Source organism: Hippocampus guttulatus, chromosome 14 (assembly GCF_054856545.1).
Source record: "Hippocampus guttulatus isolate MCC_2025c chromosome 14, RoL_Hgut_1.0, whole genome shotgun sequence".
NCBI classification, from domain to species: Eukaryota; Metazoa; Chordata; class Actinopteri; order Syngnathiformes; family Syngnathidae; genus Hippocampus; species Hippocampus guttulatus.
In genome coordinates, this window is record NC_141274.1 from 12,170,286 (window position 1) to 12,194,583 (window position 24,298).

At 43.9% G+C, this 24,298-nt stretch overlaps 1 protein-coding gene across 3 annotated transcripts in view; it reads right to left on the minus strand.

The window, feature by feature from the left end:
- The window catches only part of ephb1 (EPH receptor B1), a 132,551-nt gene that overhangs the window by 14,303 nt on the left and 93,950 nt on the right, over positions 1 to 24,298 (minus strand). For 2 of the 3 annotated variants that reach the window (XM_086128718.1, XM_086128720.1), the window contains exons 6-12: positions 19,705 to 19,829; positions 13,834 to 13,996; positions 10,195 to 10,303; positions 9,328 to 9,392; positions 4,413 to 4,601; positions 3,487 to 3,734; positions 2,101 to 2,316 (exon numbers count right to left, since the gene is read on the minus strand). In XM_086128718.1, the coding sequence (XP_085984844.1) occupies positions 2,101 to 2,316; positions 3,487 to 3,734; positions 4,413 to 4,601; positions 9,328 to 9,392; positions 10,195 to 10,303; positions 13,834 to 13,996; positions 19,705 to 19,829 (1,115 nt within the window). The remainder of the gene's footprint in view (positions 1 to 2,100; positions 2,317 to 3,486; positions 3,735 to 4,412; positions 4,602 to 9,327; positions 9,393 to 10,194; positions 10,304 to 13,833; positions 13,997 to 19,704; positions 19,830 to 24,298) is intronic. The other variant, XM_086128719.1, reaches the window with a different exon arrangement.

Genomic DNA, 24,298 nt, shown 5'->3' on the forward strand with positions numbered 1-24,298 from the left:
AATCAGAACAGCAGTGTCGGAAAAGTGGTGATTAATTTGTCGGGGGAGGAGGTCGACCGCAATGTAAATCACGGCATGTTAGCGCAATTTAATTTTCTCCCGATTCCCTCGGCCTCGTCTGCGGTGGCAGCCTCGCTCGCTGATTGGTTTGCAACAGGTCATAGCTGAGCAGGTCATGGAGGGAAGAGGAGCGTTTAATTATGCTGTCGAGCCACGTGGATGAGGCGAAAACCCCCAACATGGCCTGAAGCATGTTTGCACGTTGACCTTAAACACGTTAGCGGAAGGATCAGCAAGACAAGGAGGTCCTATCTGCACAATGTACAGTTCCGTGCAAAAGCAGGGTGCCACCTCAAAGGTTCGTTGAGAATTCAGCACAATGAGAACGAGGAAAGGAATTGTGGACGAGAGCGGGTTTCTACCCGAACCTGAACTAGGAGACTTATAAACATGTTTTTGATTCATTTTCCGGTCTTCACTGCAAGAAAAAAAAATATAGAAACATATTTTAAGAAATCTTTTGAACCTGCAGGCACTGACTCACCAGGCTATTACCTGCATGCTTTTGATCTCCGCTTTTTGCATGTGTCAAAATACATCACAAGGTAGTCCTAAAATAGCCCCCCTTTATAGCACAAGGTATTAATATTCATATTCGTCCATAATATATACAGAATTACCACCAAAGTACCAATATGCTGTATAATCAGAGTGGAAAGAATACATCATTTGCATTAACTGCCCCTGATGCAAATTGAGGAAAGGTACAACTTCAGAAAAGCATTCTGAGAAACTGGTAATCGAAAACAAATGGCTGTCAGAAAACCAACTAAAAAGTATGGGATATGAAGTGTGTCAGTACTGTTATCACAAAAATGTCTTTCAAATCCAAACGACAACAACGTTTTTCCCTTCAAAGTAATCCCCCATGAGTCTAAGAAATTTGCCCAGCCTTTTCTGCCGTTCCTCGATGAACAGCTGAAAAGATTCTTTTGAGATCCTGCAGCACCATTGTCGCGACCATCTTGATGCCACCCGCATCTCCAAAATTGGTTCCCTTGATTATCTCCTTGAGCTTGGGAAAGAGGGAAAAAAAATGACCTTGAGCCAGGTCGGATGAGTCCAGAGGTTGCTCCAGGAGGCAATTTTCTTCTTGGTCAGGAACTGTCAGATGCTCAGGCCACAGTGAGCAGGCGTGTTGTCATGGTGAAGCAGCCATGGATTGTCCTTTGCCTTTGGATATGCAATCATCTGGCCCACATCGAAGAGCAAAACTTTATTTGATTTGGGGTTTGAACTGAAACCAGTCCTGGAGCTTTTCTGATGCACATTGTATGTCCATTGCGCATCAACGCCGCAAACCTTGTTTTCCGATACTTCTGGTATCGGATCTCATTAGACTCTGAGGGTACATCCAATGATGTGGTCAGTGAGTTTACAAGGGTCGTCCAGACAGTGTCGTCACCTCTGATTAAATATCAGTCAAGCAAGCTTGTTTGCCACACACACTTTTGCCGCACGCGCAGAGAATGCTTGCTCCGTGTATCCGAATGCGTTTTGAATGAGGTAAAGGAGAGGCGGTCGATGACTCTAATAATTACAGATCTGTGGTGTGGAGGAGTTAATGAGGAGCCAAAGCCTCCCATGATGCCCCCGTAATAATGAACGATGAGTGAAAGAGAAGGCGGGAGGAAGGCGGGCAGGCGGAAGAGATGGGAGCTGTCAGTTGGAGAGGGCGCCATGCCCTTTGGTTTCCCCGCACTCTGGGCATGTCAACGAGAGAGGAGCCTTCCCAGAGGAGACTTGTCTCCACACTAATGAAGATGTGACTGAAACAGAACCACGGCACCGTGACTATAGAACACCGGAAAGAGGACCGGTGATGATGATGATGATGAGGAAGAGGAGGATGAAGGGAGGGAAAGGTTGCTTGCTTCTTCAAATAGAAAGCTGTCACAGAGACTCGTAACGGATTTGACTGACGTGATGTTCACGGAGGACAATTAACTCATTCAGTACCAGCCAATTTTAGGCCAAGTCTGAAAAGACGTTTAAAAACGTCTTTGGGAGTGGATGAGTTAAAGGGACGGTGGTACCCACCAAAGAGCTGGTGTAGCTGGGATCAGAGGTGTCCTCCTGCAGGTAGCGCGACAGGCCGAAATCGGACACTTTGCACACCAGGTTGCTGTTGACCAGAATGTTGCGTGCGGCCAAGTCCCGGTGCACGTAGTTCATCTCGGAGAGATACTTCATGCCGGCCGAGATCCCGCGCATCATTCCCACCAACTGGATCACTGTGAACTGACCGTCGTTTTGCTGCAAAACAAAGAGAGGGGAGATTCAATGGCAAGGTTTGCAGGGAGCCTCGTTTGTGAAATGCTCATTCGTCAAGGGAAGAATTGAATCGATCACGTCACATGGTCGCGGGGTTGGGGTTGTGCCGTAGAAAATCTCCATCGGGAAATTCTTTTCCTTAATCAAGCAAATGCAACTTGTGTTCATTCAAAAGTCTGGTTAACTTCTCTTTTTAGCATGTGGTGCCGAGCGGCCGTGCCCCTGTGTGAATGCTCCGAGGTGCTTTGAACATCGCAACAAATACCAAGGGTGAAACGGATCGATGGAAACAAGTCGGAAGTGGCGGTTAGCAAAGCCAGCTTCAAAGAGCCCCTTAAAGCCCACCTGAGATCAAAGCAGCGCGGCGCAGTCACCCGTGAGATTGAAGGAGGGAAAAAAAAGGTGAATTGAATTTTGATGAACTTTCTTATTATAAAACAAAGCGCCGGAAGTCCAATCATATTTGCGGGGATTAACGATAGTATTTGAAAATGATGAACATACAGTGGAACCTTTCTCTTTGAAAGGCCTCGAAGCGCGTGAACACATAAGACAGGCCAACTGTCGAGTTTGACAGAGTGCCTTATTCCTCGATCCGTCTCCCCAGCCCCTACATTCAGTTTTTCTGGGGGGATCCCGAGGCATTATCAAGCGTGTTCTGGGGTCTCCTCCCAATGGAACATGCGTGGAACACCTCATCAGGGAAGCCTTTCCTACCCAGATGCCCAAACCACCTCATTTGGCTCCTCTCAAAATGGAGGCTGCAGTAAATAGATTTTTCATGCCACCGAGTAACGATTGACCAGTATTCTGCAAGACGACCGCGATGTAGATGGTCCAATGAAGGCTGCACGTAACGGCTGACATGTCGACCAACGGTGGGACAAAGTCTCCGCAGTCAGAGCCTGGGCAAGAAACTCATGGAAGAATACACGCTAATTGGGCCTTTGAGGCACCGGTTCGAACAGATGGAGCTGTGCTGGAAAATGTGGAAAAGTGGGGGCATTACTGCCAATGTTGTCAGCCAAATTTGTCAATTAGTTTTCATAGACTAATGCCTCACTTGCATTTGGTCTGACTGCAACAGTTCATGAATGATGAGAATCAAATCATGACTAACATTTGACAGCTTCCCATTAGACAGTCGCTCACCCTGAGGAAAGAGTCGAGGGCTCCGTTCTCCATAAACTCCGTAACGATCATGACCGGTCGGCTCTTCGTGACGACCCCCTCCAGGCGGATGATATTGGGGTGGTCAAACTGACCCATGATGGACGCCTCGGATAAGAAGTCACGCCTCTGCTTCTCAACGTAGCCCGCCTTCAGGGTCTTGATGGCGACAAAGATCTCCCGCTTACTGGGCAGCTTCAGACGGCCCTTGTATACTTCGCCAAATTCACCTAGAAGAACAAGCCAATGTCATCACAAAGCAGTTCTTGAGATTCAATTTTCTCTGGTTTCTTTCGTGACTTTGGATTTTATGGCCCCTGGGCTCTAAGTACTCAGTCATCTACAGATGTCCTGCAGACTCCCCACGCAGGACAGTCAATACAAATGACATTCTCGAAACTGATAGGCCATGGTAATCGTCCCACAATTCAAGCTTCGTCAAATCGCATGCTGAGAAGGCCAATTTCAAAGGAGCTATTTCAGTCTCAAATTTAGTAGCAGTCCTATTTTTACCTCGATCAAAGCAATCATGTGGCATTAGAAGGCTATACAGACGATGCAGATGGAAGAAACACCTCGTATCAAAGCAAACAGAAACTGCTTACCCGAGAAAACAAAGACATCAAACATAATTACATCCCCCTCATGAATGGGGGATGGGGGGTGGGGTAGAACGGTAGAACATATTTGAAATTAAGTATAATCAGAAAAGCAGAGGACATGCGGGACAAGACTAATTTCTAATGCAATAATGCTATATCCCATAGTAGCTAGCCTTTATTCAGGTCAAGTCCACGAGACCCCCCCGATTGGTTGACTTTGAAACCCTGACTAATTTGTGTGTGACGACCGAGATGTAAACATCACAGCACAATGCGACAAAGACAAAAGAGGCGGAGCGACGATACCTGCGCCAATGACCTCCTCGATTTTAACAGTCGAGACATCAATCTCCTTGGCAAACTCGTGGACGGCTTCGTTGGGGTCTTCGTACGTGAAGGGGTCGATGTAGATCTTCATCCCTGGGGAGCCTGAGAAGTGGGTCGGGCAGCCCAGTGGTGAGGGGCAGTTAGACATGTCGGCTCGCAAAGAGAGTTCTAGAACAACCAAAGGTGCCCAGTGAGAAGAAACACCATCTGGTTTTTTTTCTCATTTGGCTGATGTGTTGTGCTAATGGCTGATGAATGCGATTGACCCGAAGGTCGTAACTTCAATCACATGGTGACACAGCAGTGCTTCCCGTCACTGCAAGCTTTTAACACTATTAATGAGGACAACTAAACTTGACATATGATTCTCCTTAAAATAAAAGAAAGGCTACTGCTGGATCGAAACAGTTTTCATCGCACACATTCAAGAGTATGGGTGGAAGGTCAAACAGGCAGTTAAAGTTCCATGTTAAGATAAAAAACGAAATGTCGATGAGTGAAGTCTGAGCTTGCAAAAGGGGAGGCAGTCTGTCATAGAGTGGAACCACAAATGTCCAACACAATTAACACCGGGATGGTGGTCAACCTCGAATTGGTTGGATTTTTCCTTCTGAAAACAACCGAAATAGATATAACGCATTGCTGGCTCACACATAAACATTTATAAAACTGTACAGTTGTGCTTTGAGATGTAAGTTCAATTTGTTCTGTGGCCATGCCTGTAACTAAAAACATGAGCATCTCAAATCATTGTTGCCCACTGAAATGAATGGACATGCCATTAATCAGAACTAGCCTCCCAACCCCCCCCCCCCCCCCCCCGCCCCCTAAAAATCAGTGTATTGTTTTTAACCAAAAATAAATAAATAACACAATCTAATATATTTTATAAAAACAGTAATGAAACAATTGACAACAATTCGATATTTTTGCTACATGTTTTGCTTTAGTTCGATGCACCGTGGCCACACCTGGAGCTAAACAAAACTCCCCCGTAAGCCGCGGCAATGTCAGCTCTCCGTTCTTCATCGAAGATCAAGACTATATGCCTGTGCGTACCGTTATATGTTGCTCCACTGCTTGTGTTCAAATATCCATTGCTTAAAGGATTATAACTCAGCGACGGTGCTGTATGTTCGCCCATCTGTCGAGTTTTGTAATGTTTGTTAGCATTATGCTAAACGGACTTCAAAAGCAAAGCTATGCGGCTGTTGGCAGAAAACTTCAACTGGTAGTGACAACTAATAGCTTGAAGCCTCTATTTTTAATCATTTTTGATTATCCGTCAAAGACGTTTGAGCCGGCTTACTGAACATAACTTGCGACGTACACTATATTCCTTTTCTCTTTTTGTGCAATTAGCATCTTAGCATTCCATGAGACCAGTGCTCTTCTTTTGGGAGTGTCCCTAAAAGCAAAAGGTTAATAACTCTAATACTGCCTTTTTGTTTTGTGCAACTCCCAACGGCACAGTTTGGTGGATGTTTTCTACTTTTATGACCTCAGGGGACTTTGACTTCAGAGGTTCGCTTCTCTGAGTAAAATGAGATAGTGAGAAAGGTGAATAAATTGATGAGTGAGAACCCCCCTCGCTTTTCAGTCTCTCAACTCTTTAAGTGCGAGAACCCATTTTGCCCACAGCTCTGCACAAGCTCATAAAGAGATAAAAACCGCTGCACCATAAACTTGCGCTTCATGCCACTGGGCGATAGGTAAGCGCAGTTCCCGGGACCCACAAGCGAACTGCTAGATTCTCTGTGCTGACAGAGCGGGCGGGCCTTGCTGCTGAAAAGGACTTGCAAACACATTCGATATATTCAATACACTCCGCTCCAAGATGGACATAACCGTAAATAAGTTGATGTCAAAACATCATTTCTGCAGTGGCGTTTGAAGGCAGAACCTCTTTGGCGGAGTAGGAAAAACCTTGGCGGGCATGATTGGAATAAACCCATCTCCATCAAGTCAATTTGTGCCCTTTTTCATTTGCATAACACACGCGGCGATGGAAGGGTCCCAAGCGATAGCGAGAGGATAAGGTCTGCTCTTGGAAGGATCAAGGCAGCTCACCTCCATCTTCACTTAAAGCTGATTCTGGTTACGGCTCTAATTGCCTTGAACCCTGTCTGTGTGAACCTAATTGCTCATTAGAGATTCCATTCAGATTAGATTCAAGGTAATCCATTAGAGGGTTTATAGCTCGGCATTCCATAAAAAGGGTTTATTGGTGTTGCCAAGCTGCTGCAGCACCGCTGGTAAGGACTCGATATATCAACCTGGATGATGGTTGTACTTCAAGGAACATATGGGGCCACAATCAAATAGGCAGTCTACCACAAATGCATGCATGTCCTTGTGCACATACATAACAGCAGCCCATTATTTTCCAGTCCCCATTTCTAACACCACTTTCATCAATTATTTAAAACCTAACAGAATGTAACTCCCCGCACGGTGTCATCCCGACTCATCTTTTTATGGCCATTTCAGAGAAGAAACAGCTTTTTGCTTCAATATTTCACAAGACCCTCATCTGGGTGTGTGAAGCAAATGTATCCAAACCGCCATCCTATTTTTACCCAGCTTTGAAAGCAACAGATCTTTCCAGTGGGAGGTTAATGGTGGTTCCGGCAAACAAAAAGGACTTAACTCATGACTTAAATGGATAGCTCGTCCCAATTAGATGGCTGGATAAAGTGGCAAAATGGCAAAAATTAGACCGGCTCATGATTTATTGACTTCACTTTTTAATAATGCATTCAGTAATGCACACAGGGCTGTGAATTACAGTTGGCTGCACTGCACTCAACCATTCTACTTTCACCAATGTCCAGCATTCACCCCACAATTGGTTTTCCCTGCTCATTTAACAAATGGCCCAAATGCACCTACAAATCAACAGTCAAGCTTAATTACTGTGAACTTTGTACATAAATCAATCATACAATTAATGGCCAAAACATTCCTCACACTTGTACTAATTAATGAGATCCTCACACTCAGAATTTATGCTACTTATCTACATTATCTAGTGACCTGAGGGGAACAAAATACTTGAAGCAGTGCCCTGTTTGATATTTAGTGCACTCCTACAGATGGCAGTGCAAACTACAAGTGTGAAAATATTTGAATAGTATCACAAGTACGGTTCGGAATGGATTCAGTTTTTACAAGTGCAATTCCATCATCAATTCTGTTAGATGACTTTATTCTCTTATCGATAATTATAGATAGAATTACAGATAGACAGAGAACTGGCTACCTAGCTCTAGCTAGCTAGTTAGCTAGCTAGATAGACAGATAGCTCGATAGCTAGATAGCTAGATTCAAGCAATGATGTCTTGTTTAGCTATTTCATGACACATTTTGTCACCACATTTTGGTAATTAGCTGACAGGAAGTGGACATGTGGAGAAACACGATCTAAAATATTCAGACACAGTGTGGAGGCTTACTTAAGACACTGCGGGCGTTTGAGGCCCATCAAGCAAATCAGCGGTTGCTTTCCTCGGCCGCACAAACACACCCGACTAATCTGAATAATTTGCTATCTTTCTTTTCTTTTTTTTTTTCCAGCCGCATTGCAAAATTTTCAGTCCAGGCAGCATCGTTTTTTTGACACATTAACAAGGCTGAAATTGAGGACACATCACCTGACGTGTGTGGCAACGGCTGGAAAAGAGGGTGTCTCAATGCGAAGCTGGCACATTTTCCGAAATTTCACCCTAAACAATTGCTTTAGCGGCTCGTTTTTATTGTTGCACTGAATACTGTAATTACCAAACTGTCAGTCCCATCTTAGGGGAGAGTGAAAGACAACAATGCATTCTGGGATGGGTGGGGTGCGGGGGAAGGAAGGTCTGCATTGTTTAAAAAAAAAAAAGAATGGGATCTCTTATCAGCAAATTGACGTATTTGATGATTGATGACTTTGATTCATCGACTGTCTTCAAGGCATTTCGGTTTCGGCTCTTCTGGCCCGTGGCATCTATAATGAGTCCTGCCTTGCTGGGGCAGTGAGACAAAGAATACGTTGGAAACAGTGCTGCGTCAGGCTCGACAAAGCTCTATCCCCTCGAGTGAGCCCTCGTACTGACAGCGAGGTCGACAGCACAGACTATTTATTGGAGCCACAATACTGTTTGGTGTTTTTTTTTTTTTGAAGCTCTGTGTATCCTCCAGGCTCCATCCCAGTCAGTGTCAGGGGAGCGCTTACTACACAACGTACTCACAGCCACAGTAAAGCCTTGAGAGATGTCTGTCAGCATCATTGCCGCAAAGAATGGAGAATGAATTTTAGAACAGTTGGCTTCTTCCTCGCAATATCTACCTCATATTTTTTTTCTGTACAAGATCGACCTGTACGTTGAATTGACCACAACTGAGTCATACCTATCAAAACAATGCAAGACAATGTAGATGAACTACAAAATGTCTTTGCTGGAGAAACTGTGTGTGAATGCCAGAATGTTGAAAAATGAAAAAAAAAATGCAATCATGAAAATGTGCAATATGTTGGCGAAAAACGTGGAATGGCTTTGAAAGATGTTTAAATGACATTGGTGAAAAATGTGCAGTTGTTGGAGTGGGGAGCTGAAGTGAAGTGAAGGAGCTGAACATTTGGAATTCTAAATGGGAATCTGTTTTGTTGAAGGTGTCACCGGGAATGAATTGGCAAATTTTGGGGTAAAAAAAACAAAAAGAAATAAATTGTGGGAAAACTGTTAATTTTGGATAGAGGAAAATAGAAGCCCAGAAGGTTCATACAGTATAATAAGAACAATTGGATAGGTACTATGTGGAGTGGGACCCTTGGAGTAAATCAGTTCCATTTATCACAATCAAGTCATTGCGGTTGTATTAGATTTGGTCAAGGGTTAGATGGTGGACTCACCTCGTCCTGTACTGTAATGTTGCAGCTTGTCACTGTAGACTGCCTCCTTGGTGTAGGCCCTTTTCCTAACACATTAATGAGGAACAGATGAATGATGAGCAACATGACAAAACGCTGTACACAAGGGTGCCGCAAATACCGCACAATAAAACGCGGCTGCAACGAAATCGTTTGCACGGCGGTGAATGGGAAGGTCCACCATGGTAAATTAAGTTTTGAGTTTTAATTAGATCTCGATAGGATCACTTTGCTTTTCATGCGCCATCAAAAGAGCCCCGGCCTCTTTTGTGAAGGCTCAAAGTTGCGCGCGGCTCAGCAGAAAATGTGACCTTCAAATATCTAAAGCAAGGGCGCCTGAGCGATGTGGCAGAGTGACCGGCTAATGCCAAATTAAATCAGCTCGACTTCACTAACAAGGCAGAAGTTGCAACAGTTTAACTTCTCTGTGAAATGATGCCGGACGGTGGAATATGCTTGCTTGCATTTATGCAATATAACAAGCTCATTTGGGTGTGTTTATGTACCGCGTACTTTCCAGGGATATGATGATCAATGTGACTGCAGGCAAATATGGATTATATTGCGAAATGAAAACCTAAACTTGACATTATTGACACCTTACCGCAAAGCAAAGCCGCATTGTATAAATAGTCACATGGGTGGCGGCGTTACCATTAGGTTGACATTATTTGCGATACATTTATGTTAACACGAGCGTACCCCTGCATTTGCTTCAATGCCCCAGGGAACACAATGGTGGAGGAAAAACAGCATAAACAAAAGAGGACATGTTGGCTAGGATGTCATTACGAAGAGGGGAAAAAAAATGTTTCTGCACTGCGGGCGCTCAAAGGAAATTGCGGTTACCTGCTACACACGATCGAGATGGCAACCAACGAAACAATGAAGACCACTCCTGCAGCCGCTGACCCCGCAATTAGAGGAAGTTGCTCCCTCAGCTCTGATTTGAAGTCTTCTAAAATGAAAAAAAAACACCTTATTAACCACATTTCATTACAGAACACTCCAAAAGGACTGAAATTTCCAAATTATCTTTTTTTTTTTTGTGACATGAATGCTGTTGCTGTAACCCTTTCAGCCATTGATATTTGAACACAAATGGTAGGGCAACACATGTAGACAGACATCATGCTCACTGGGTCTTCTTGCTACTTTTCTTCCTTCTGATTCAGACCAGTCAAGAATTGTTGATTTTTATCGGGAAATTAATTTTACACTTTGGCAACAAACAAGGAAGAGGATGACTAAACGTCCGCTAATAATTACATTAAAGTTTGTACGATTGTACTTCTGGCTACAATGCGATGCGACGTTGCATCGTCGTCGTCCGCTGCTGGGGTGCAGAGTAGCTCGCTATTTATTCTTCATTTTGTATTTTAAAACATAAATGTAACAAGTGTTTAGAAGGATGGAAACGGTAAAAAACCTTAATCGAGGCTTATGCCTCGACCCCACACAAAATAAAACAAAAAGAGATTTAAAAATGGAAGTTGGCTACGAACGTATCACCTGCAAAAGGTTAGAGAAAACCGTAATGACATTTCGGTTCACTTCAAAGACGATTTGAGATACAAGTGTTTTCAGATGCGAGCCTGGTCACGGAATTAATTAAACTTGTAAGTCAAGGCACCGCTGTATGTGTCATATTTGCGGTTTATAAACCAGTACTTTTTTTTTTTTTTAGTGGCTGCAGTTTATACACCCATGCGCTCAGCAGACTGAATTTTATGTTATGTTAAGGTCAGTACTGCATTGCTGACATAAAAAAAAAAATCAAATGATGGCCTAAGACTTTAGCACACTACTATTTGACGCCCCCCCCCCCAAATAAATAAGGGGGGGAACACCCCCACTTTAAATGGTATGCATTTAGCTATTCGCATGAGAGTGCATCTTTTGTGCGTGCGGAACGGCTCGCCTGGATGTCTGACGGATAAAGAAAACATACAGATGTCTTAGCTGAGAGGCGCCGACTGAAATCCGTCGAGCTTTGGCAGGGATGAGTGACAAGTTGTGTTTGATAAACTGAGACCGAGTGACACAGAGAGGCGGTGTGCTATTGATGCGAGAAAAAAAACAAAAAAAATAATGACAAGGAGGCCTTCATCTTTCAATATCGCCGTACCTGTAAAAGAAACCGCACTTTGGAATGCTGTTTCACGAGGTTTGCACCAAAAGACATTGCACAGAAAACCTCAAAACCGTGGACCCTTAAACATTCAGGCAAGAACTGGTTATCTCCCTCGACATGTTTGTTTGAAATTAGGCAAGGCAGATTTATTGATATAGCACATTTCATACACAAGGAAACTCAGTCTTCCCCATTCCTAATAAAAAAATAGAAAACCAACAAAGAGAATTGCGTAGCAATCTTTGAAGACAACGTGACGTCCCACTTGATGAATATTTTGGGGACAAAAGATGACAGTTTTCCCCGGATTGCCCATAACAATCAATGAATTAGAAAAGAAACAGAAAAACAAACAAGAAAAGACTTCAATCAGAATTTCCTCACGTCATTATGGAAAAGAACATTTTAAATGAAGGGGCTGCAGTTGCCCCTCTTATCCTCCTCCTCATTTAAACTGAATGAACAATAATTTTTTTTAAATTGTGTATTTGTTCACAATTGAGTGTTTTCGCTTATTCATATCTTACAGATATTAGATTTACTTTCAACCACACACTGGTGAAGGGAAAAAAAAAGTGTGTTGAGGAGATGGAGGCAAAGCAGCGTAAATGGCAGCAGGTGGAGCCGACGGGCGCGAGCATCGGCAGCTCGCTGGCGCCCGCTGCTAAGTGCTCTGACAAATATCGCGCGGTGGCGGCTCGCCAATAAATGGAAAAACAGCGAGCGTGAAGTGTGTGCCTTTGCTTTTTTCGGGAACATTTGTAAACACTGAGAGGGGGGGGGGTGTGGGGCACGAATGTGCCACAGCATCTACTTTAGCCACTAAGTTTAAGCCTAACGCTGGAATGAGTTTGAAACGCCCAGACGGGTTGCGTTTTATTTTCGTTTTGCACCACCGCATAAGGGCATCATCGATAGCATCCACAAAAAGAAAATCGCAGATGCCCGCATTTTCAAGTTATCACGACACACCAGCAGGAGCCTTCCGTACGCTATTTCTCACACTGGCTTCCTTCTGTAATAAATGACAACACACACACACCTAATAGAACACGACAGACAAAGAAACGGGGCTTTGATCAGCGTGAGGCGAAAAATACGAAGCTGCTCGGTGACTTCAGAGTCCTTTGGGCTTGATTGAAGTGACTTGTGCACAAATGTTGTCCAACTCATCTAACGAACCGTTGTGATCAATCCTGCACTCAAAACCGCCGTTCCACCTCCTATTACTGACTGCTTGTCGAATGCTTCAAAAATACAGCTTGATGCTAGCGAAGATTCTTTCGTCGACATCATTTTTTGCAGCAACTAAACTACCTGCTAGGTCGAGGTTGGCAAACCTTCATTAAAAACAAATGTGTAACATGTTCAAAGCTACACATTAGCTATAACAATTCTTATAATAATAATATATAATATAATAACAATTCTTATATCTATAACTGCTTCAGGCAACAAAGTGTATGCAGGAAAGCGGTTAAGAGTGCACGATTGTCTGTGTTGTTTTGTATTATTTTGCCCTTTTTTTTTTGTTCACTTTTCTCATGGTAGCGGCGCGGACTCGCAGCGGCCCCTCTTGCTTTATGTTGAGAGGGAAGACATTTCATCTGTGCTGCATGGTACACATACAGTACATTTGACAATAAAGTTATCCAATCCAAAATAATTTTATTTTGTATCCACATGAAAGGCCAAATTAATGGCAGAAGACAGAAAAGAGTTCAATTGTGTCATAGCAAAGCCAGAAGATCAAAACAGCATTTTAGGGATGGACGCTTTTTGCATTGTTTTGTGGCTTAGCTACGCTACGCTGTTAACCTGCTTTTAGAATCTTTCATTTGGTGACGGATGCTAACTTTCTACTTCACAATGGCGCTTTCATTTCTCGTTTCACAACTCATGCCACGGCGAGTTCCTGCGGATCTTTGGAACCCTCCCTCCCTCCTTTTCTCTGTTAAACCCCCTCTTGTGGCCGCTCCTCCACCCCCACCCCCCACCCCGTAGCCCCCCAAAAAAATCTCATCAACTCCTAATCACTGCACTCCGACGCTGGAATGGTTGGGTGAAAAACCAATTAGCTTAGCATTGTGGATCAAGCACAGTTAGCTGCACAAACAAAAGACATTCTGCTTTCGACATTAAATCCACACACGCACACGCACACACACTCTTGAAGGGAATTAATTTTGCTGTGGAAACAGAAGTGCAATTGAACACGGGTCGCCACATCAATCTCACCAACTAATAATACTGCAATAACAAATCCAATGCGAGAAATCAAGTGTTGGCGTGAGAGCGAGAGAGCGAGAGAGAGAGAGAGAAGGAGCGGTCTCTCCCGGATTGTAGGTCCTTACCATCTGTGAGAGTCTGGAAGCACATCTTGCTGCTGTATTTGCCAAAACCAGCAACGGTCCGCGCCCGCACCTGCACCACGTACACGGTACCCGAGCGCAGGCCCTCCACACGCGCCGTGTTGGTTTGGCTCCGCAGGATGGTGGAGTTGATCTCCGCGTGGTCCTGAAAGCGGGAATGTACACACGGCACACGTTAGCGAGGAAAACACTGCACAGAGAACGGGAAGGCAAAACAAACAAACAAAAAAAAAGAAAACCGAACAGTGCAAAAAGTCTTTCTAGGAAAGTGCAAGCTGTTTCGATAGGAATGGAAAAGGAGCGTTATGTGCTTCCTGAATAGCTTCATTCATATAGTAACACACACACAAACAATGTCTATCGTGGCACAGCACTAACACTTTTACAGAGCAGCTTTGCGCATTTGTCTCTTCCGTTGTGCTTTATAAGACACTTTAATTACCGCAATATGCTTTGCTGCTATATTTTCCCGCATTGTTTACCGAGGTGTAGTGGGGAAGCATTTATGCTCACGGCTTCATTTTAAACCTTTGGTCCACAGCATCTGTTAGCCCACCAATGAGCTGGGTGCATAAAGTATATTCTTTAGCTTTAAAGCAGCTGAGGACCTGCAAAAGCACACTAACGAGAATTTAGACAACACCCCCCGAGCGAAGACACACAGTCGCTAGGTCCTTATGCCACGACTGAATGCGAAGAGACCACTCGGTGAGGTCACAATGAGCTCACTCCAAACTCTACAGCTCTCGGAACCACGTCCCCCATCTGTTGAGTTTTTCGGAGGAAGACAGGTGACCGACAGATGGCAAACATCCAATGGGGGAGCATCCCTTGTGGGTGTACCAGCTTGGAAGGGCTCTTTCACGCTGCCAGTCAAATGGGGATTACACACAAACACGCACACAAAAAAGAAAAAAAAAAAGAAAAAGGAGCCGGTAATCGGCAGAAGGTTCGAGGGGGATACCCAAGAAGTTGGATTCACTACTGGCAATTAGAAGGACCACACCCTAACCTGTGCAGTCACGACTAGGCACAAAAACGTGTGTCTGTCCCAAAAATATTTGAGACAAACTGCCAACAAAATGCCTGCCGAAGAAAAACTGTGAGCTCGTGTTGAACAACTCATTATCTACTACCTGGCATCTTGGAAACCCATAAAAGGATCGTCAGTGGTCAGATTTGGAGACAATCCAGTGGAGTTACTGTGGCTCTTTTGTCATCTTTTGGCAGAGATGATCCAATAGTTGCTCTCTTCTTGGCCACAATACTCTAACTTGGTGATTTTCGACGAGCCAAATGCGAGTGCAAAAACTCACTTCCCACTATTTGCCTTTTTTTTTTTTAAACAAGAAATTATTGTCTCCAAACCTGGAACGGCATTGTAATTAACTTGTAGTGTGTGTGCGTGTGTGTGTATGTGTGTGTGTGCACTTTACCAAAATGCCAACCACGCAAAATGGACAGCATGGCCACTTGGCGCAAATACATGCATGGTGGGGTACCATGTGTCCTCCTCACAGGCTCACACATGGACTCACAGACACACTCACAATTAGAAGGGGGTGCAGTATTCGGGATGAATAGAGTTGATTTCAATGAATAAATAAATAAAAAGGTCAATGAAATATGGGGGGAAAAGAAAATTCAGTGAAGCCCTGTTTAGGTGGAGGATTTGTTCAAACACCCTACCCTGCAATAGCTGAAAATCTGAGACTTAAAAAAAAAAAATGTATACCTCACACACGTTTCCAACACATTTAGACTCGTTCAAATTCAAATTTCACGCATTGTTAACATATTTGTAAACACAAGAATGATTGGACGTGAAACTGTATGTAACGCTGTCCATCTGCGCGTTTCCTACGCGCTCCGGAGAAACTGGGCGGGGGTTGGTGTGACATCGACGGGTCTGTGGCCGGCTGCATTTCTGTCTCGGCCCTTCTCAAAGAATTTCAGAAATGGCTGAAAGTTCCCCCAAGCAAAGGCACAACAAGCAATGCAGCCGAATAATATTTATATTAGGCGTGTGCACGGGCTCCCTTGCCCCCAAAAATGATCCCATTATTTATATCCATTTTGTAATTTATAAATCATTGAATAAATAAATAAATCGTTAAAAAAATATTACTCATGATTGGGAAAACAGCTGTATTTTGATTGCACTACATTTCAACAAACAAATGACACTTTAAAAGATCTAAAGGAGCATTTTAGAGCGAATGCTAAATAATTAAAAAGTGACATTCTCCCTATCTGATCCCAATCATCACACGAGCCCCTCGCCACGATGCCCCTCCTTGCCAATGCTTGCCGTAATTTCTTCTTGATATGACTCGCTTTTCATCGGCCCACCAAGTGACTTTAGGCTCCTGCTGCAAAGCGTGCACGCTTGTTATTTAGGCAGCTTAATGAAGACTTAATCACATGTTGTGCCCCCCTGGAGGTGGGCTGATGACTGGTTGGGAACATGCTTTTATTAGATGTGCAGCGGAGCCCACGCTTTAAATGTAAATGTCGCCAACGATCAGGTTCATTTATTTGTGGTGGCTAAATGTGTGTGTGTGTGCTTGTGTGTGGAATTTGTCCCCCCAAAATTTTGAGGCTCCATGGATGCCAGAAAAAAAAGATTCAATCTTAATCTTAATCTTTTTTTGAAGGATGTATCACAAAAAAAACCCCATCCAAATTAAAACGTGACACAAAACACATACATTAAAACTGAGAAAAATGACATATTAATGTTGTATGTATGACAGAGGTGAAAGAAAAAAATATATTTGTAAACGTGGGCAAAAACTTCAGGCGGCTCAGTTCGCTTTGTCTAGTTTCCATCTGCTTTGCAGCAACTTTATGGGGATGACAGTAGTATTCGATTCGCCTGGTGACTGATGAGTTAATGGCGTGTGTGTGTGGGGGGGGGGGGCCCGAGAGGGAGAGAAGAAAGCAGTTCTGAAGGAAGAATGAAGAAAGACAGGCAATGTGATTTCTATTTGAAATCTGAAGTCGTCAATAGGACACCTTCCACGCGTCTGCTAATGTGCTGCGGGCTAGTTGGTCGAGTTTGAATTTTTCCTCTGATAATAGTATGAAAAGCTAAAGTGACATTTCAGAGTTTGTGTTGGTCCACAAAAATATTCCTTGCTCTTAAATGGCACATACAGTAATGCACCGGAAGCATTAATATGCTAATGCTAATGCTAAGACGCTCTCTTTCTCTCTCTCACTCGCCCCCCCCCCCCCCTTTCTCCTTCACACACACACATACACACACACACACACACACACATTTACACACACATACGGCTGTTCAGCTGTAGCCTTAATAGAGGGCCCGACCTCTGCTATGCTGTGTTATTTCTACCCTGCCGAAATTCTCAGGAAAATAAGAGTGCACTAGTTGGGAAGCCGGAGGAACAAGCGCAATATTTCACTTTTTTTTTTTTTTTTTTTTGCCTCTCCAACCTTTAATTTGAACTTCCTGAGAGCACTTGCTTACAACTTGCATCATGTGGCCTGAGGAGGTGAGAGGAGCCTTCAGGCGTATTTGTAATTTGCACCTCAATTTGCATGCCAAGTATTTGCGGCGCTTGCTTGTTTTCCTGGAGCGCTTCGAGTCCAAGATGGATGCCGTTTAAACAGAATGCCCCGACTTCTTTCGGACACCCGTGCCTTGTTTTCTCCATTACAATACTTTGCCATTAACACCTCACCATCATTTCTTAATGTTGAAGACACCTTTCAATGAATCATGATGAGCTTTAGTTTTGGGAAATATAAACCAACTGTCAAATATGATCCGTCTACAGTGGATTGATTACTAATAATGTGATGCTGGTTAAATTGTTTGATGTATTTTTTTTTGTAATAGCTGTGCTTACAGTAGTCAGTGTAGTGGTAGTAGAAAGAGTAGAAGTCTTAAATTAATTAGCCGTGCACAAGGGGTAACGCCGAACACATCAATTTGCTAGTAGAAAAAATGTACTTTAATTTTGAATGCCTGCTTGGTTCAAGATTCCATTTAAATGAAATGTTGCTGATTTCAATAGGACCCCCCCCCCCCCCCCCACACACACACACACGCTATTATCATTTCTTAATCTTTCACAAATTCCAAAAGGAAAACAATTTCTAACAAGACAGAACGACACGGTTGTTGTCCAAATGAGCCATACCCACATACAATGAAGGTTTCGCGTCGCCTTTGCAAATTGAAAGCGAGTGCCTCCTGCAAGATGGAATTTACAGCGAGATGACTTTGCGCAGGGTTGAGGATTACTTGACTGTGCAAAGCCTGCTGGGACACTCACGTCCAGATTAAATAAATAAATAATGTTCAGAGTGGAGGGATGCCTGAAACAGAAGCAGCGTGTAGAAGGCTCTTTTTATGAGAGAATATCCTTTTACGATTGCATTATCCAGGAGATTAGTAACTTGGGGGTGGGGGTGGTGGTGGGGGGACTGCCGGAGTGCGCATGGGCGTGCTTTATAGACATGGCAAAAATCTTCCCTCCGTCATCACCTCCTAGTGAGTAAGTGGCCACATCATCAATACACACCGGGATGAAAGTTTCTTAGAACCAGTTTGAAGAGCTCCTTGATCTGGCTGGATTGTAACGTGGCAAGATGCGAGAAACACACATCTACGGAACTCATCTTGGCAGTTCGGTTTCGTCTAAGGCTGTACGTCAAGCATTAGAAAGCGTCTTCAATTTGGTGGAGTGTGTTCACCTGAATTATCCCAGTGCAATTAGTCACTCTGTCCTTCGTGATTCTCTAATTTGCGATTATGCCGTGCTCATCTGTTTGCGTGATGACTTGCTATGTAAATATCAATAGGATTAGCTCTCATTGATATTCATAAACTAATAGGAGGCTGTATAATTGTTATTTACATGACACTAAGCTGTCTGGAAGATTAGCTTCCTCAAGTCCTTGGCGATTGGAATCGGTTTCATGAACAAAGCAAAACAAGATGGTGGGGGGGGGGATAAAGATATAATACATTTGAGTTACAGGTATTGATCCATGGCCCTTTCGTAAAATCAGTTTGAAATAAATAATACACATGATCATTTATCTACTGTATGGATTTCAATCTATTATTCAGTAAGCAGAGGATGAGCCAAGGTTCACCATATCTCGTAAAAGGCAAAAGTGCATGACCAACATGGCACGGCCTATCGATCAGTTTTAGAAGGACAAACAAGGGGCCCGAAAGAGAATCCGCAGCCTCTGATCTCTTGCTATCGTTCTATCCAAGGCCTTGGGAAACGACTATCCAGGTCAATATTGGAGCAGCGTAGGCTCCGAGGGGTTGGGCTGGCGACTTAATAAAGCAGACGCATTGTGTGAGAGCAGACGGATCGATGCGATTCACTCCTCAGATCCAATGCATTTCCACAGCGAGGGGCAGGTCGGTACATTGTGAGCACAGGTCAACCCATTTGCTTCATCTGCAACGAGGAACCCGAGGGGAGTGATACAGCAAACGCAATGAAAACATTGTTAACCCGGTTAGGTGCCCGGATTTTCAGTTTGCTTATTGTTATTGTATGTCAAAACGCAATTACATTTGACACGCCATGATGGCTTGGATTCAAAAGATGGGGCGGATAAACTATCGCCAAACATTGAAAACAAAGACTGAGTTAAAGGACAACTCAATTTTGATCATCGTACCCAAGTCTACCGTACGCTACGAAGACTACAGAATGGAAGAGAGACTGCAACATTGCGATGGAAAGGCAACAGAGCTTGTGGAATGTCAAGACTAAACGAATTGAAGGTGCATGACTGCTGGGCGCCTTACACAGGACCGCCCCCGAATCGAATCAGTTAAAACGAGTATCTTACCTTCTCATGGTAACGTAGCTCATAGTCCAGAATGATACCGTTGGGTTGTTCTGGTTGCGGCCACGACAATGTGAAGCTATTCATGGTGGAGCTGATCTGATGCATGATGGGAACAATGGAGGGAGCTGTAAGAAAAACGCACACACAAGACGCATATCTTTAACGGTCTCGATCAACTTGCATGCGCTGTGCCAACAACCCGACTTTGGATGATATATGACTCTTGAAAGTAATTTAACTCAACATGATTATAATCAACAGGAAGTACTGTAGACCCTCTTTTACAAACACTGTCTGATGCAATCAGTCTACTTTAATTGTCCGGTAATCACATGGCCGCTATGTTGGAGTTTGGATTACGCGTGCAGGGCAGCATGCCAACCGTTTCATTTGAGCCACAAAACTGAGGTGGAAATGGAACAATGAACTCCCGATAACATCACAAATGAACATACCAACGGCCAAGGCAGCAAAGCGATCGCTTCTTTGTCAGTTTGAGAAACTAATTAGCGAGCAAATTCTCAAAACGATACATTGGTTTGGTCTTCGGGAGTAATCTTAAAGGTACTGCTTGTCTTTGCGATTATAATTTAGACGACTCCAGTTTCTCTTTTGTCTTTTGTCTGACCTTTCAGATTGAGCGATAGTTTCTTATTTGCAGTACTGACTGAAGAATCCTTTTGCAAAAAGCAAAAGGATTTTGCATCTCATCTTTTTGCAGGCGATGCGGTTCTGCTGGATTCATGAAGCCGCTATCTTCAAACTCTCGCTTCAGAAATCTGAGGTCATGGTCGGGAAAGGGTGGAGCGGAGTGCCCTCTCCAAACCAGGAATGAGATCGCCGTCGCAAGTGGGGGACTTCAAGTACTTTGGGGTCTTGTTCACGAGTGAGAGAAGAATGGCATGGGAGGCAGGATTGGGATTGGTGCAGCGATCGCAGTGAAGCTGACTCCACATCAGTTCCGTCGTGTTGAAGAAGAAGCCATGCCAACAAAGGCAAAGCTCTCGATTTCCTGACCGATTTTCCATTCCCGCACTCTATGGTCACGAGATGTTGGCGGTGACCGAACGAACAAGATTGTGGATAAAAGCAGCCGAAATAAGTTTCCTCTCCAGATCGGTCATCGGGGAGAGACTCTGAGGACAGCCGTTTAGGGCATCTGTTTAGGCTGCCTCCCGGACGCCTCCCTGGGGACAACACAGTAGGAGGAGACCCTGGGGAAGATGCAGTACAGTGAATCTATGTCCTCGAGGTGGCCTGACAGCATCTTGGGATCTCCCCAGAAGAGTTGGACTACGTGGCCAAAGAGAGCAAAGTCTGGCTTTCTCTCATCACTTTGCTCCCCCTGCGACTCCATCCCGGATAAATTGAAGAAAATGTATGGATGGATGGTGTTCATTTTAGCCCATCACCAGTCGTGTCCCATTTTGCCACCTTTCTTGCTTTTCTGGTCAAGCCGCAAATATACTGTAAGCTTCAGCGACATGACTTCACCTGACTGCCTCAATAATCCCAGACGGTCTGCAATTTTCTGTTCCTTTACGAAGATGTTGTTCTTTACCCTTCCGACTCTTCTTTGACGCATGAATTCCTCGGCCTTCGCTGAGGGGCTGTGTTATTGGACAAGAAGCAGAATTGTGTGCGCGTTCAAAACTTTGAGGTGGAAACTATGTCTGAAGTGGGCTGTATGCCCGAAGGTTAGTTCAATAAAAGACCGCCCAAAGAAACTTGCACAAAGACTCGTCATCTTCAATCCAGGGCAAGTTAAGACCAACACTTGAGGGTTTGTGAAGCCCCCCCACACACACCCCCCCCCGAGAACAGGTGCCATGTGCCAGGGCAGAATGAATTACCCCATTTTTATCTCTTGGGAGACATTCATACGTGTGACATTTACAGATTCAGGGTTGCCTTGTCACCACTGACAGAAGCGTCAAAGACGTTGAATAACCTAGACCCATCTGCTTGTGAGGGGGAAAAAAAATACATTTCCCAGGTGCTGAAAACAAGATTTGTTTTGCATCTATTGAGTGTATTATTCTGTGATTTACCGGGACTGTCAGGTTTCTAAATGTCACCGACTTGCCAAGAGAGGACTGCGGTCTTTGAGTTTCTACATCACAAAATATCCAAAGAGCACTGCGATCTAATCTTGTGAATAGAGATTAAACCCGCGGTTGCAAATACGGTATGTATATTTTTTTAAGTGAGGCCGAACATCAAAAAAAATTCACAACACCTACGACGTCTTCAGCACCATGAGAGAGTATGACTTGACACTAATCTAAATGCCTTTTCCAAAGCGGCAAAAACAAACTTTGAGCAAAACAAACTTCATCAGCACACCATGTTGGAAACAGACAAGTAGGTTTGATTAAAAAAAGAAACTGCAGTGGCTCATAGTGAGCTAAGTGTGCTGGTATTTGTCGAAAAGATGAGGAATCTCTACTCCTAACTGCAGGCATTAAAAAAAAAAAAAAAAAAAAAAGCACGAGCGCCTGCTCTACATTTTCCTCCCATCATTCACTTGGCTCTTGGCCTGCTCACTGCTGCTGAAGCCTCATCATTTCTCCACCTGGCCTCAACTTGCCATCGTCCTGAATAAGTTCTCTGCAAATGGCATCCTCTTTCAATTTATTACCCCTCTTTATCTCGTTCCTGAGTAGTTTCTTTCCCCATCTCTTATTCGTACTTCGCCCTCATAGAGCCATTCTATCGACAAGTCTCGAGAGTTCTGTAAAAGAAAAAAAAAATCAAATAAACTTGTCATTCATTTGGCTTCTTTGCTTTCATGCCAAGTTTTATTCGAATTCGATGGCCTATCGTATGGCTTTAATAGTAGCTAAATATCTTTAAAGTGGAGTGCTTGATAACGAGGCTGAAATGCAAACGCAAACAAACATCGGGGTTCGATTTATCCTGTTGGTATGAAGGGATTCGGTGGCATCCGACTCACTTGGCTCTCACCGCAATCCTACCCTCGACAGAGTGTGAAGATTGAGCGTCACCTCGCAACCTTCTCAGACTGCTTCATGCTCCGGTAAGCCGGGTTAGGTAGCGCTCCCTGGGCCACGTTATCAATTACTGACCACAGGCACATGCTGCTCCTGACAGTACGGGGGAAGGGGGGGGTATTGGGGGGTGGCGCACTCCACATGAAATCCCTGCAGTGGAAAAGTAGCATTTGGGAATGCATTTGCACCCTTCCGGTCATTTTTTTTCACGTGCATGTACTCCCCTGCAAAAAATAAAAAATAATATGTGATGGTAAGCCAATCGGGCTTACTTCTCCAAGCCTGATTGGCTTCCCCTTGAACTTTCCTATATGTTGTCAAGTTACAACCACAAATATGCTGTAAATTTATTGGGATTTCACGGGATGCGCCAAGTGGCGTATGGTTCCAACATGAAAGTGCGACGACACATGATACGCATATATTATATACAGTACAGTATCCGTAGTTTTTCAACTTGTGTAATTGCGCTGGATTTTTATGTCGGAGTATTCAAGCCAAGGGGGATAAATATGTCTAATTTCCCTTCCAATTTGGAATCATGTGCTAATTTGTCCATCGTGTGAGATAAAATACATTTGCGGTTTTAAAGTGAAAACATTCAAGGAATGTGCATTTAAAGTCAGTGGAAAGTATACATCTTGGTATACATTTTGGTGTTTTCCAGGACTGGAGAATTTCACAACAGACTGTTTTCACGGAGACGTCATCTTGAAGTCATAAATTGTGTCGCAATAGGAGTCCACTTCGGTTCCTTGGGGTGGATTCCATCGTAATGTAACCCATATGACAAATTTTTGGATTTGGTGAACATTTTTGCTGTCGTAACCAGCAGGATGGTTCAGTTCAGTTTGGTCGGGAGACGTGGTTTTTTTTCCCTGTGTTTCTGTGGTCAAGGGTCCCAAAATATTTTGACCCGTCAGAGCAAACTTTCAGAATGTGTCTGTTGGGCTTAACTTTTGCTTGGGTGGCAGTCGTCTGAGAAGTGTCACTCCCAAGTGAATTGAGTCCAGTCAAGAAGGGAATGAATGGAAAGTAAATTAAATGGCTGTAAATTACAGAGCAAACTCTAACCTTGGTTTTTGGTCATTCCGGGTATGACAGCGTGCAGCACGGTGCAGTTTCAGATTCATATTGCTGTTTTATTCATTGACGATGACGGTATTGCTGTAGGCTACTCCTCAACTTTCTGCCGCGGCAAAACAAGCCTGAAAACGGCCTCTTCCCTCACTCTGTGGGAGCCGTGTGGCAACACGTCGCCTGAAGATTACAAGTCAGGATCTTTTTTTTTTTTTGACCATAACCAGTGAAAGAGGGAAGGGTCATCTTCCACCCAGATTTGTATTGTAGAGTACGTATTATATCTACAGAAGTGTCCAATAGTATTAAGGGTTTGTTTTTATGACATTTCAACGATTTGGAATATGGTGTTGTAAACTATCTTGTCCTTGTGTCCTATTTGGGGGGGGGGGGGCAATATGTCTGTATGGGGTTGAGTTTCAGCCTAATGACGCACCACTGTCGTCCCCAAGTGTGTCCCCCGCTGTCACCCGGGGACAGTGACGCTGACAATGATTGGT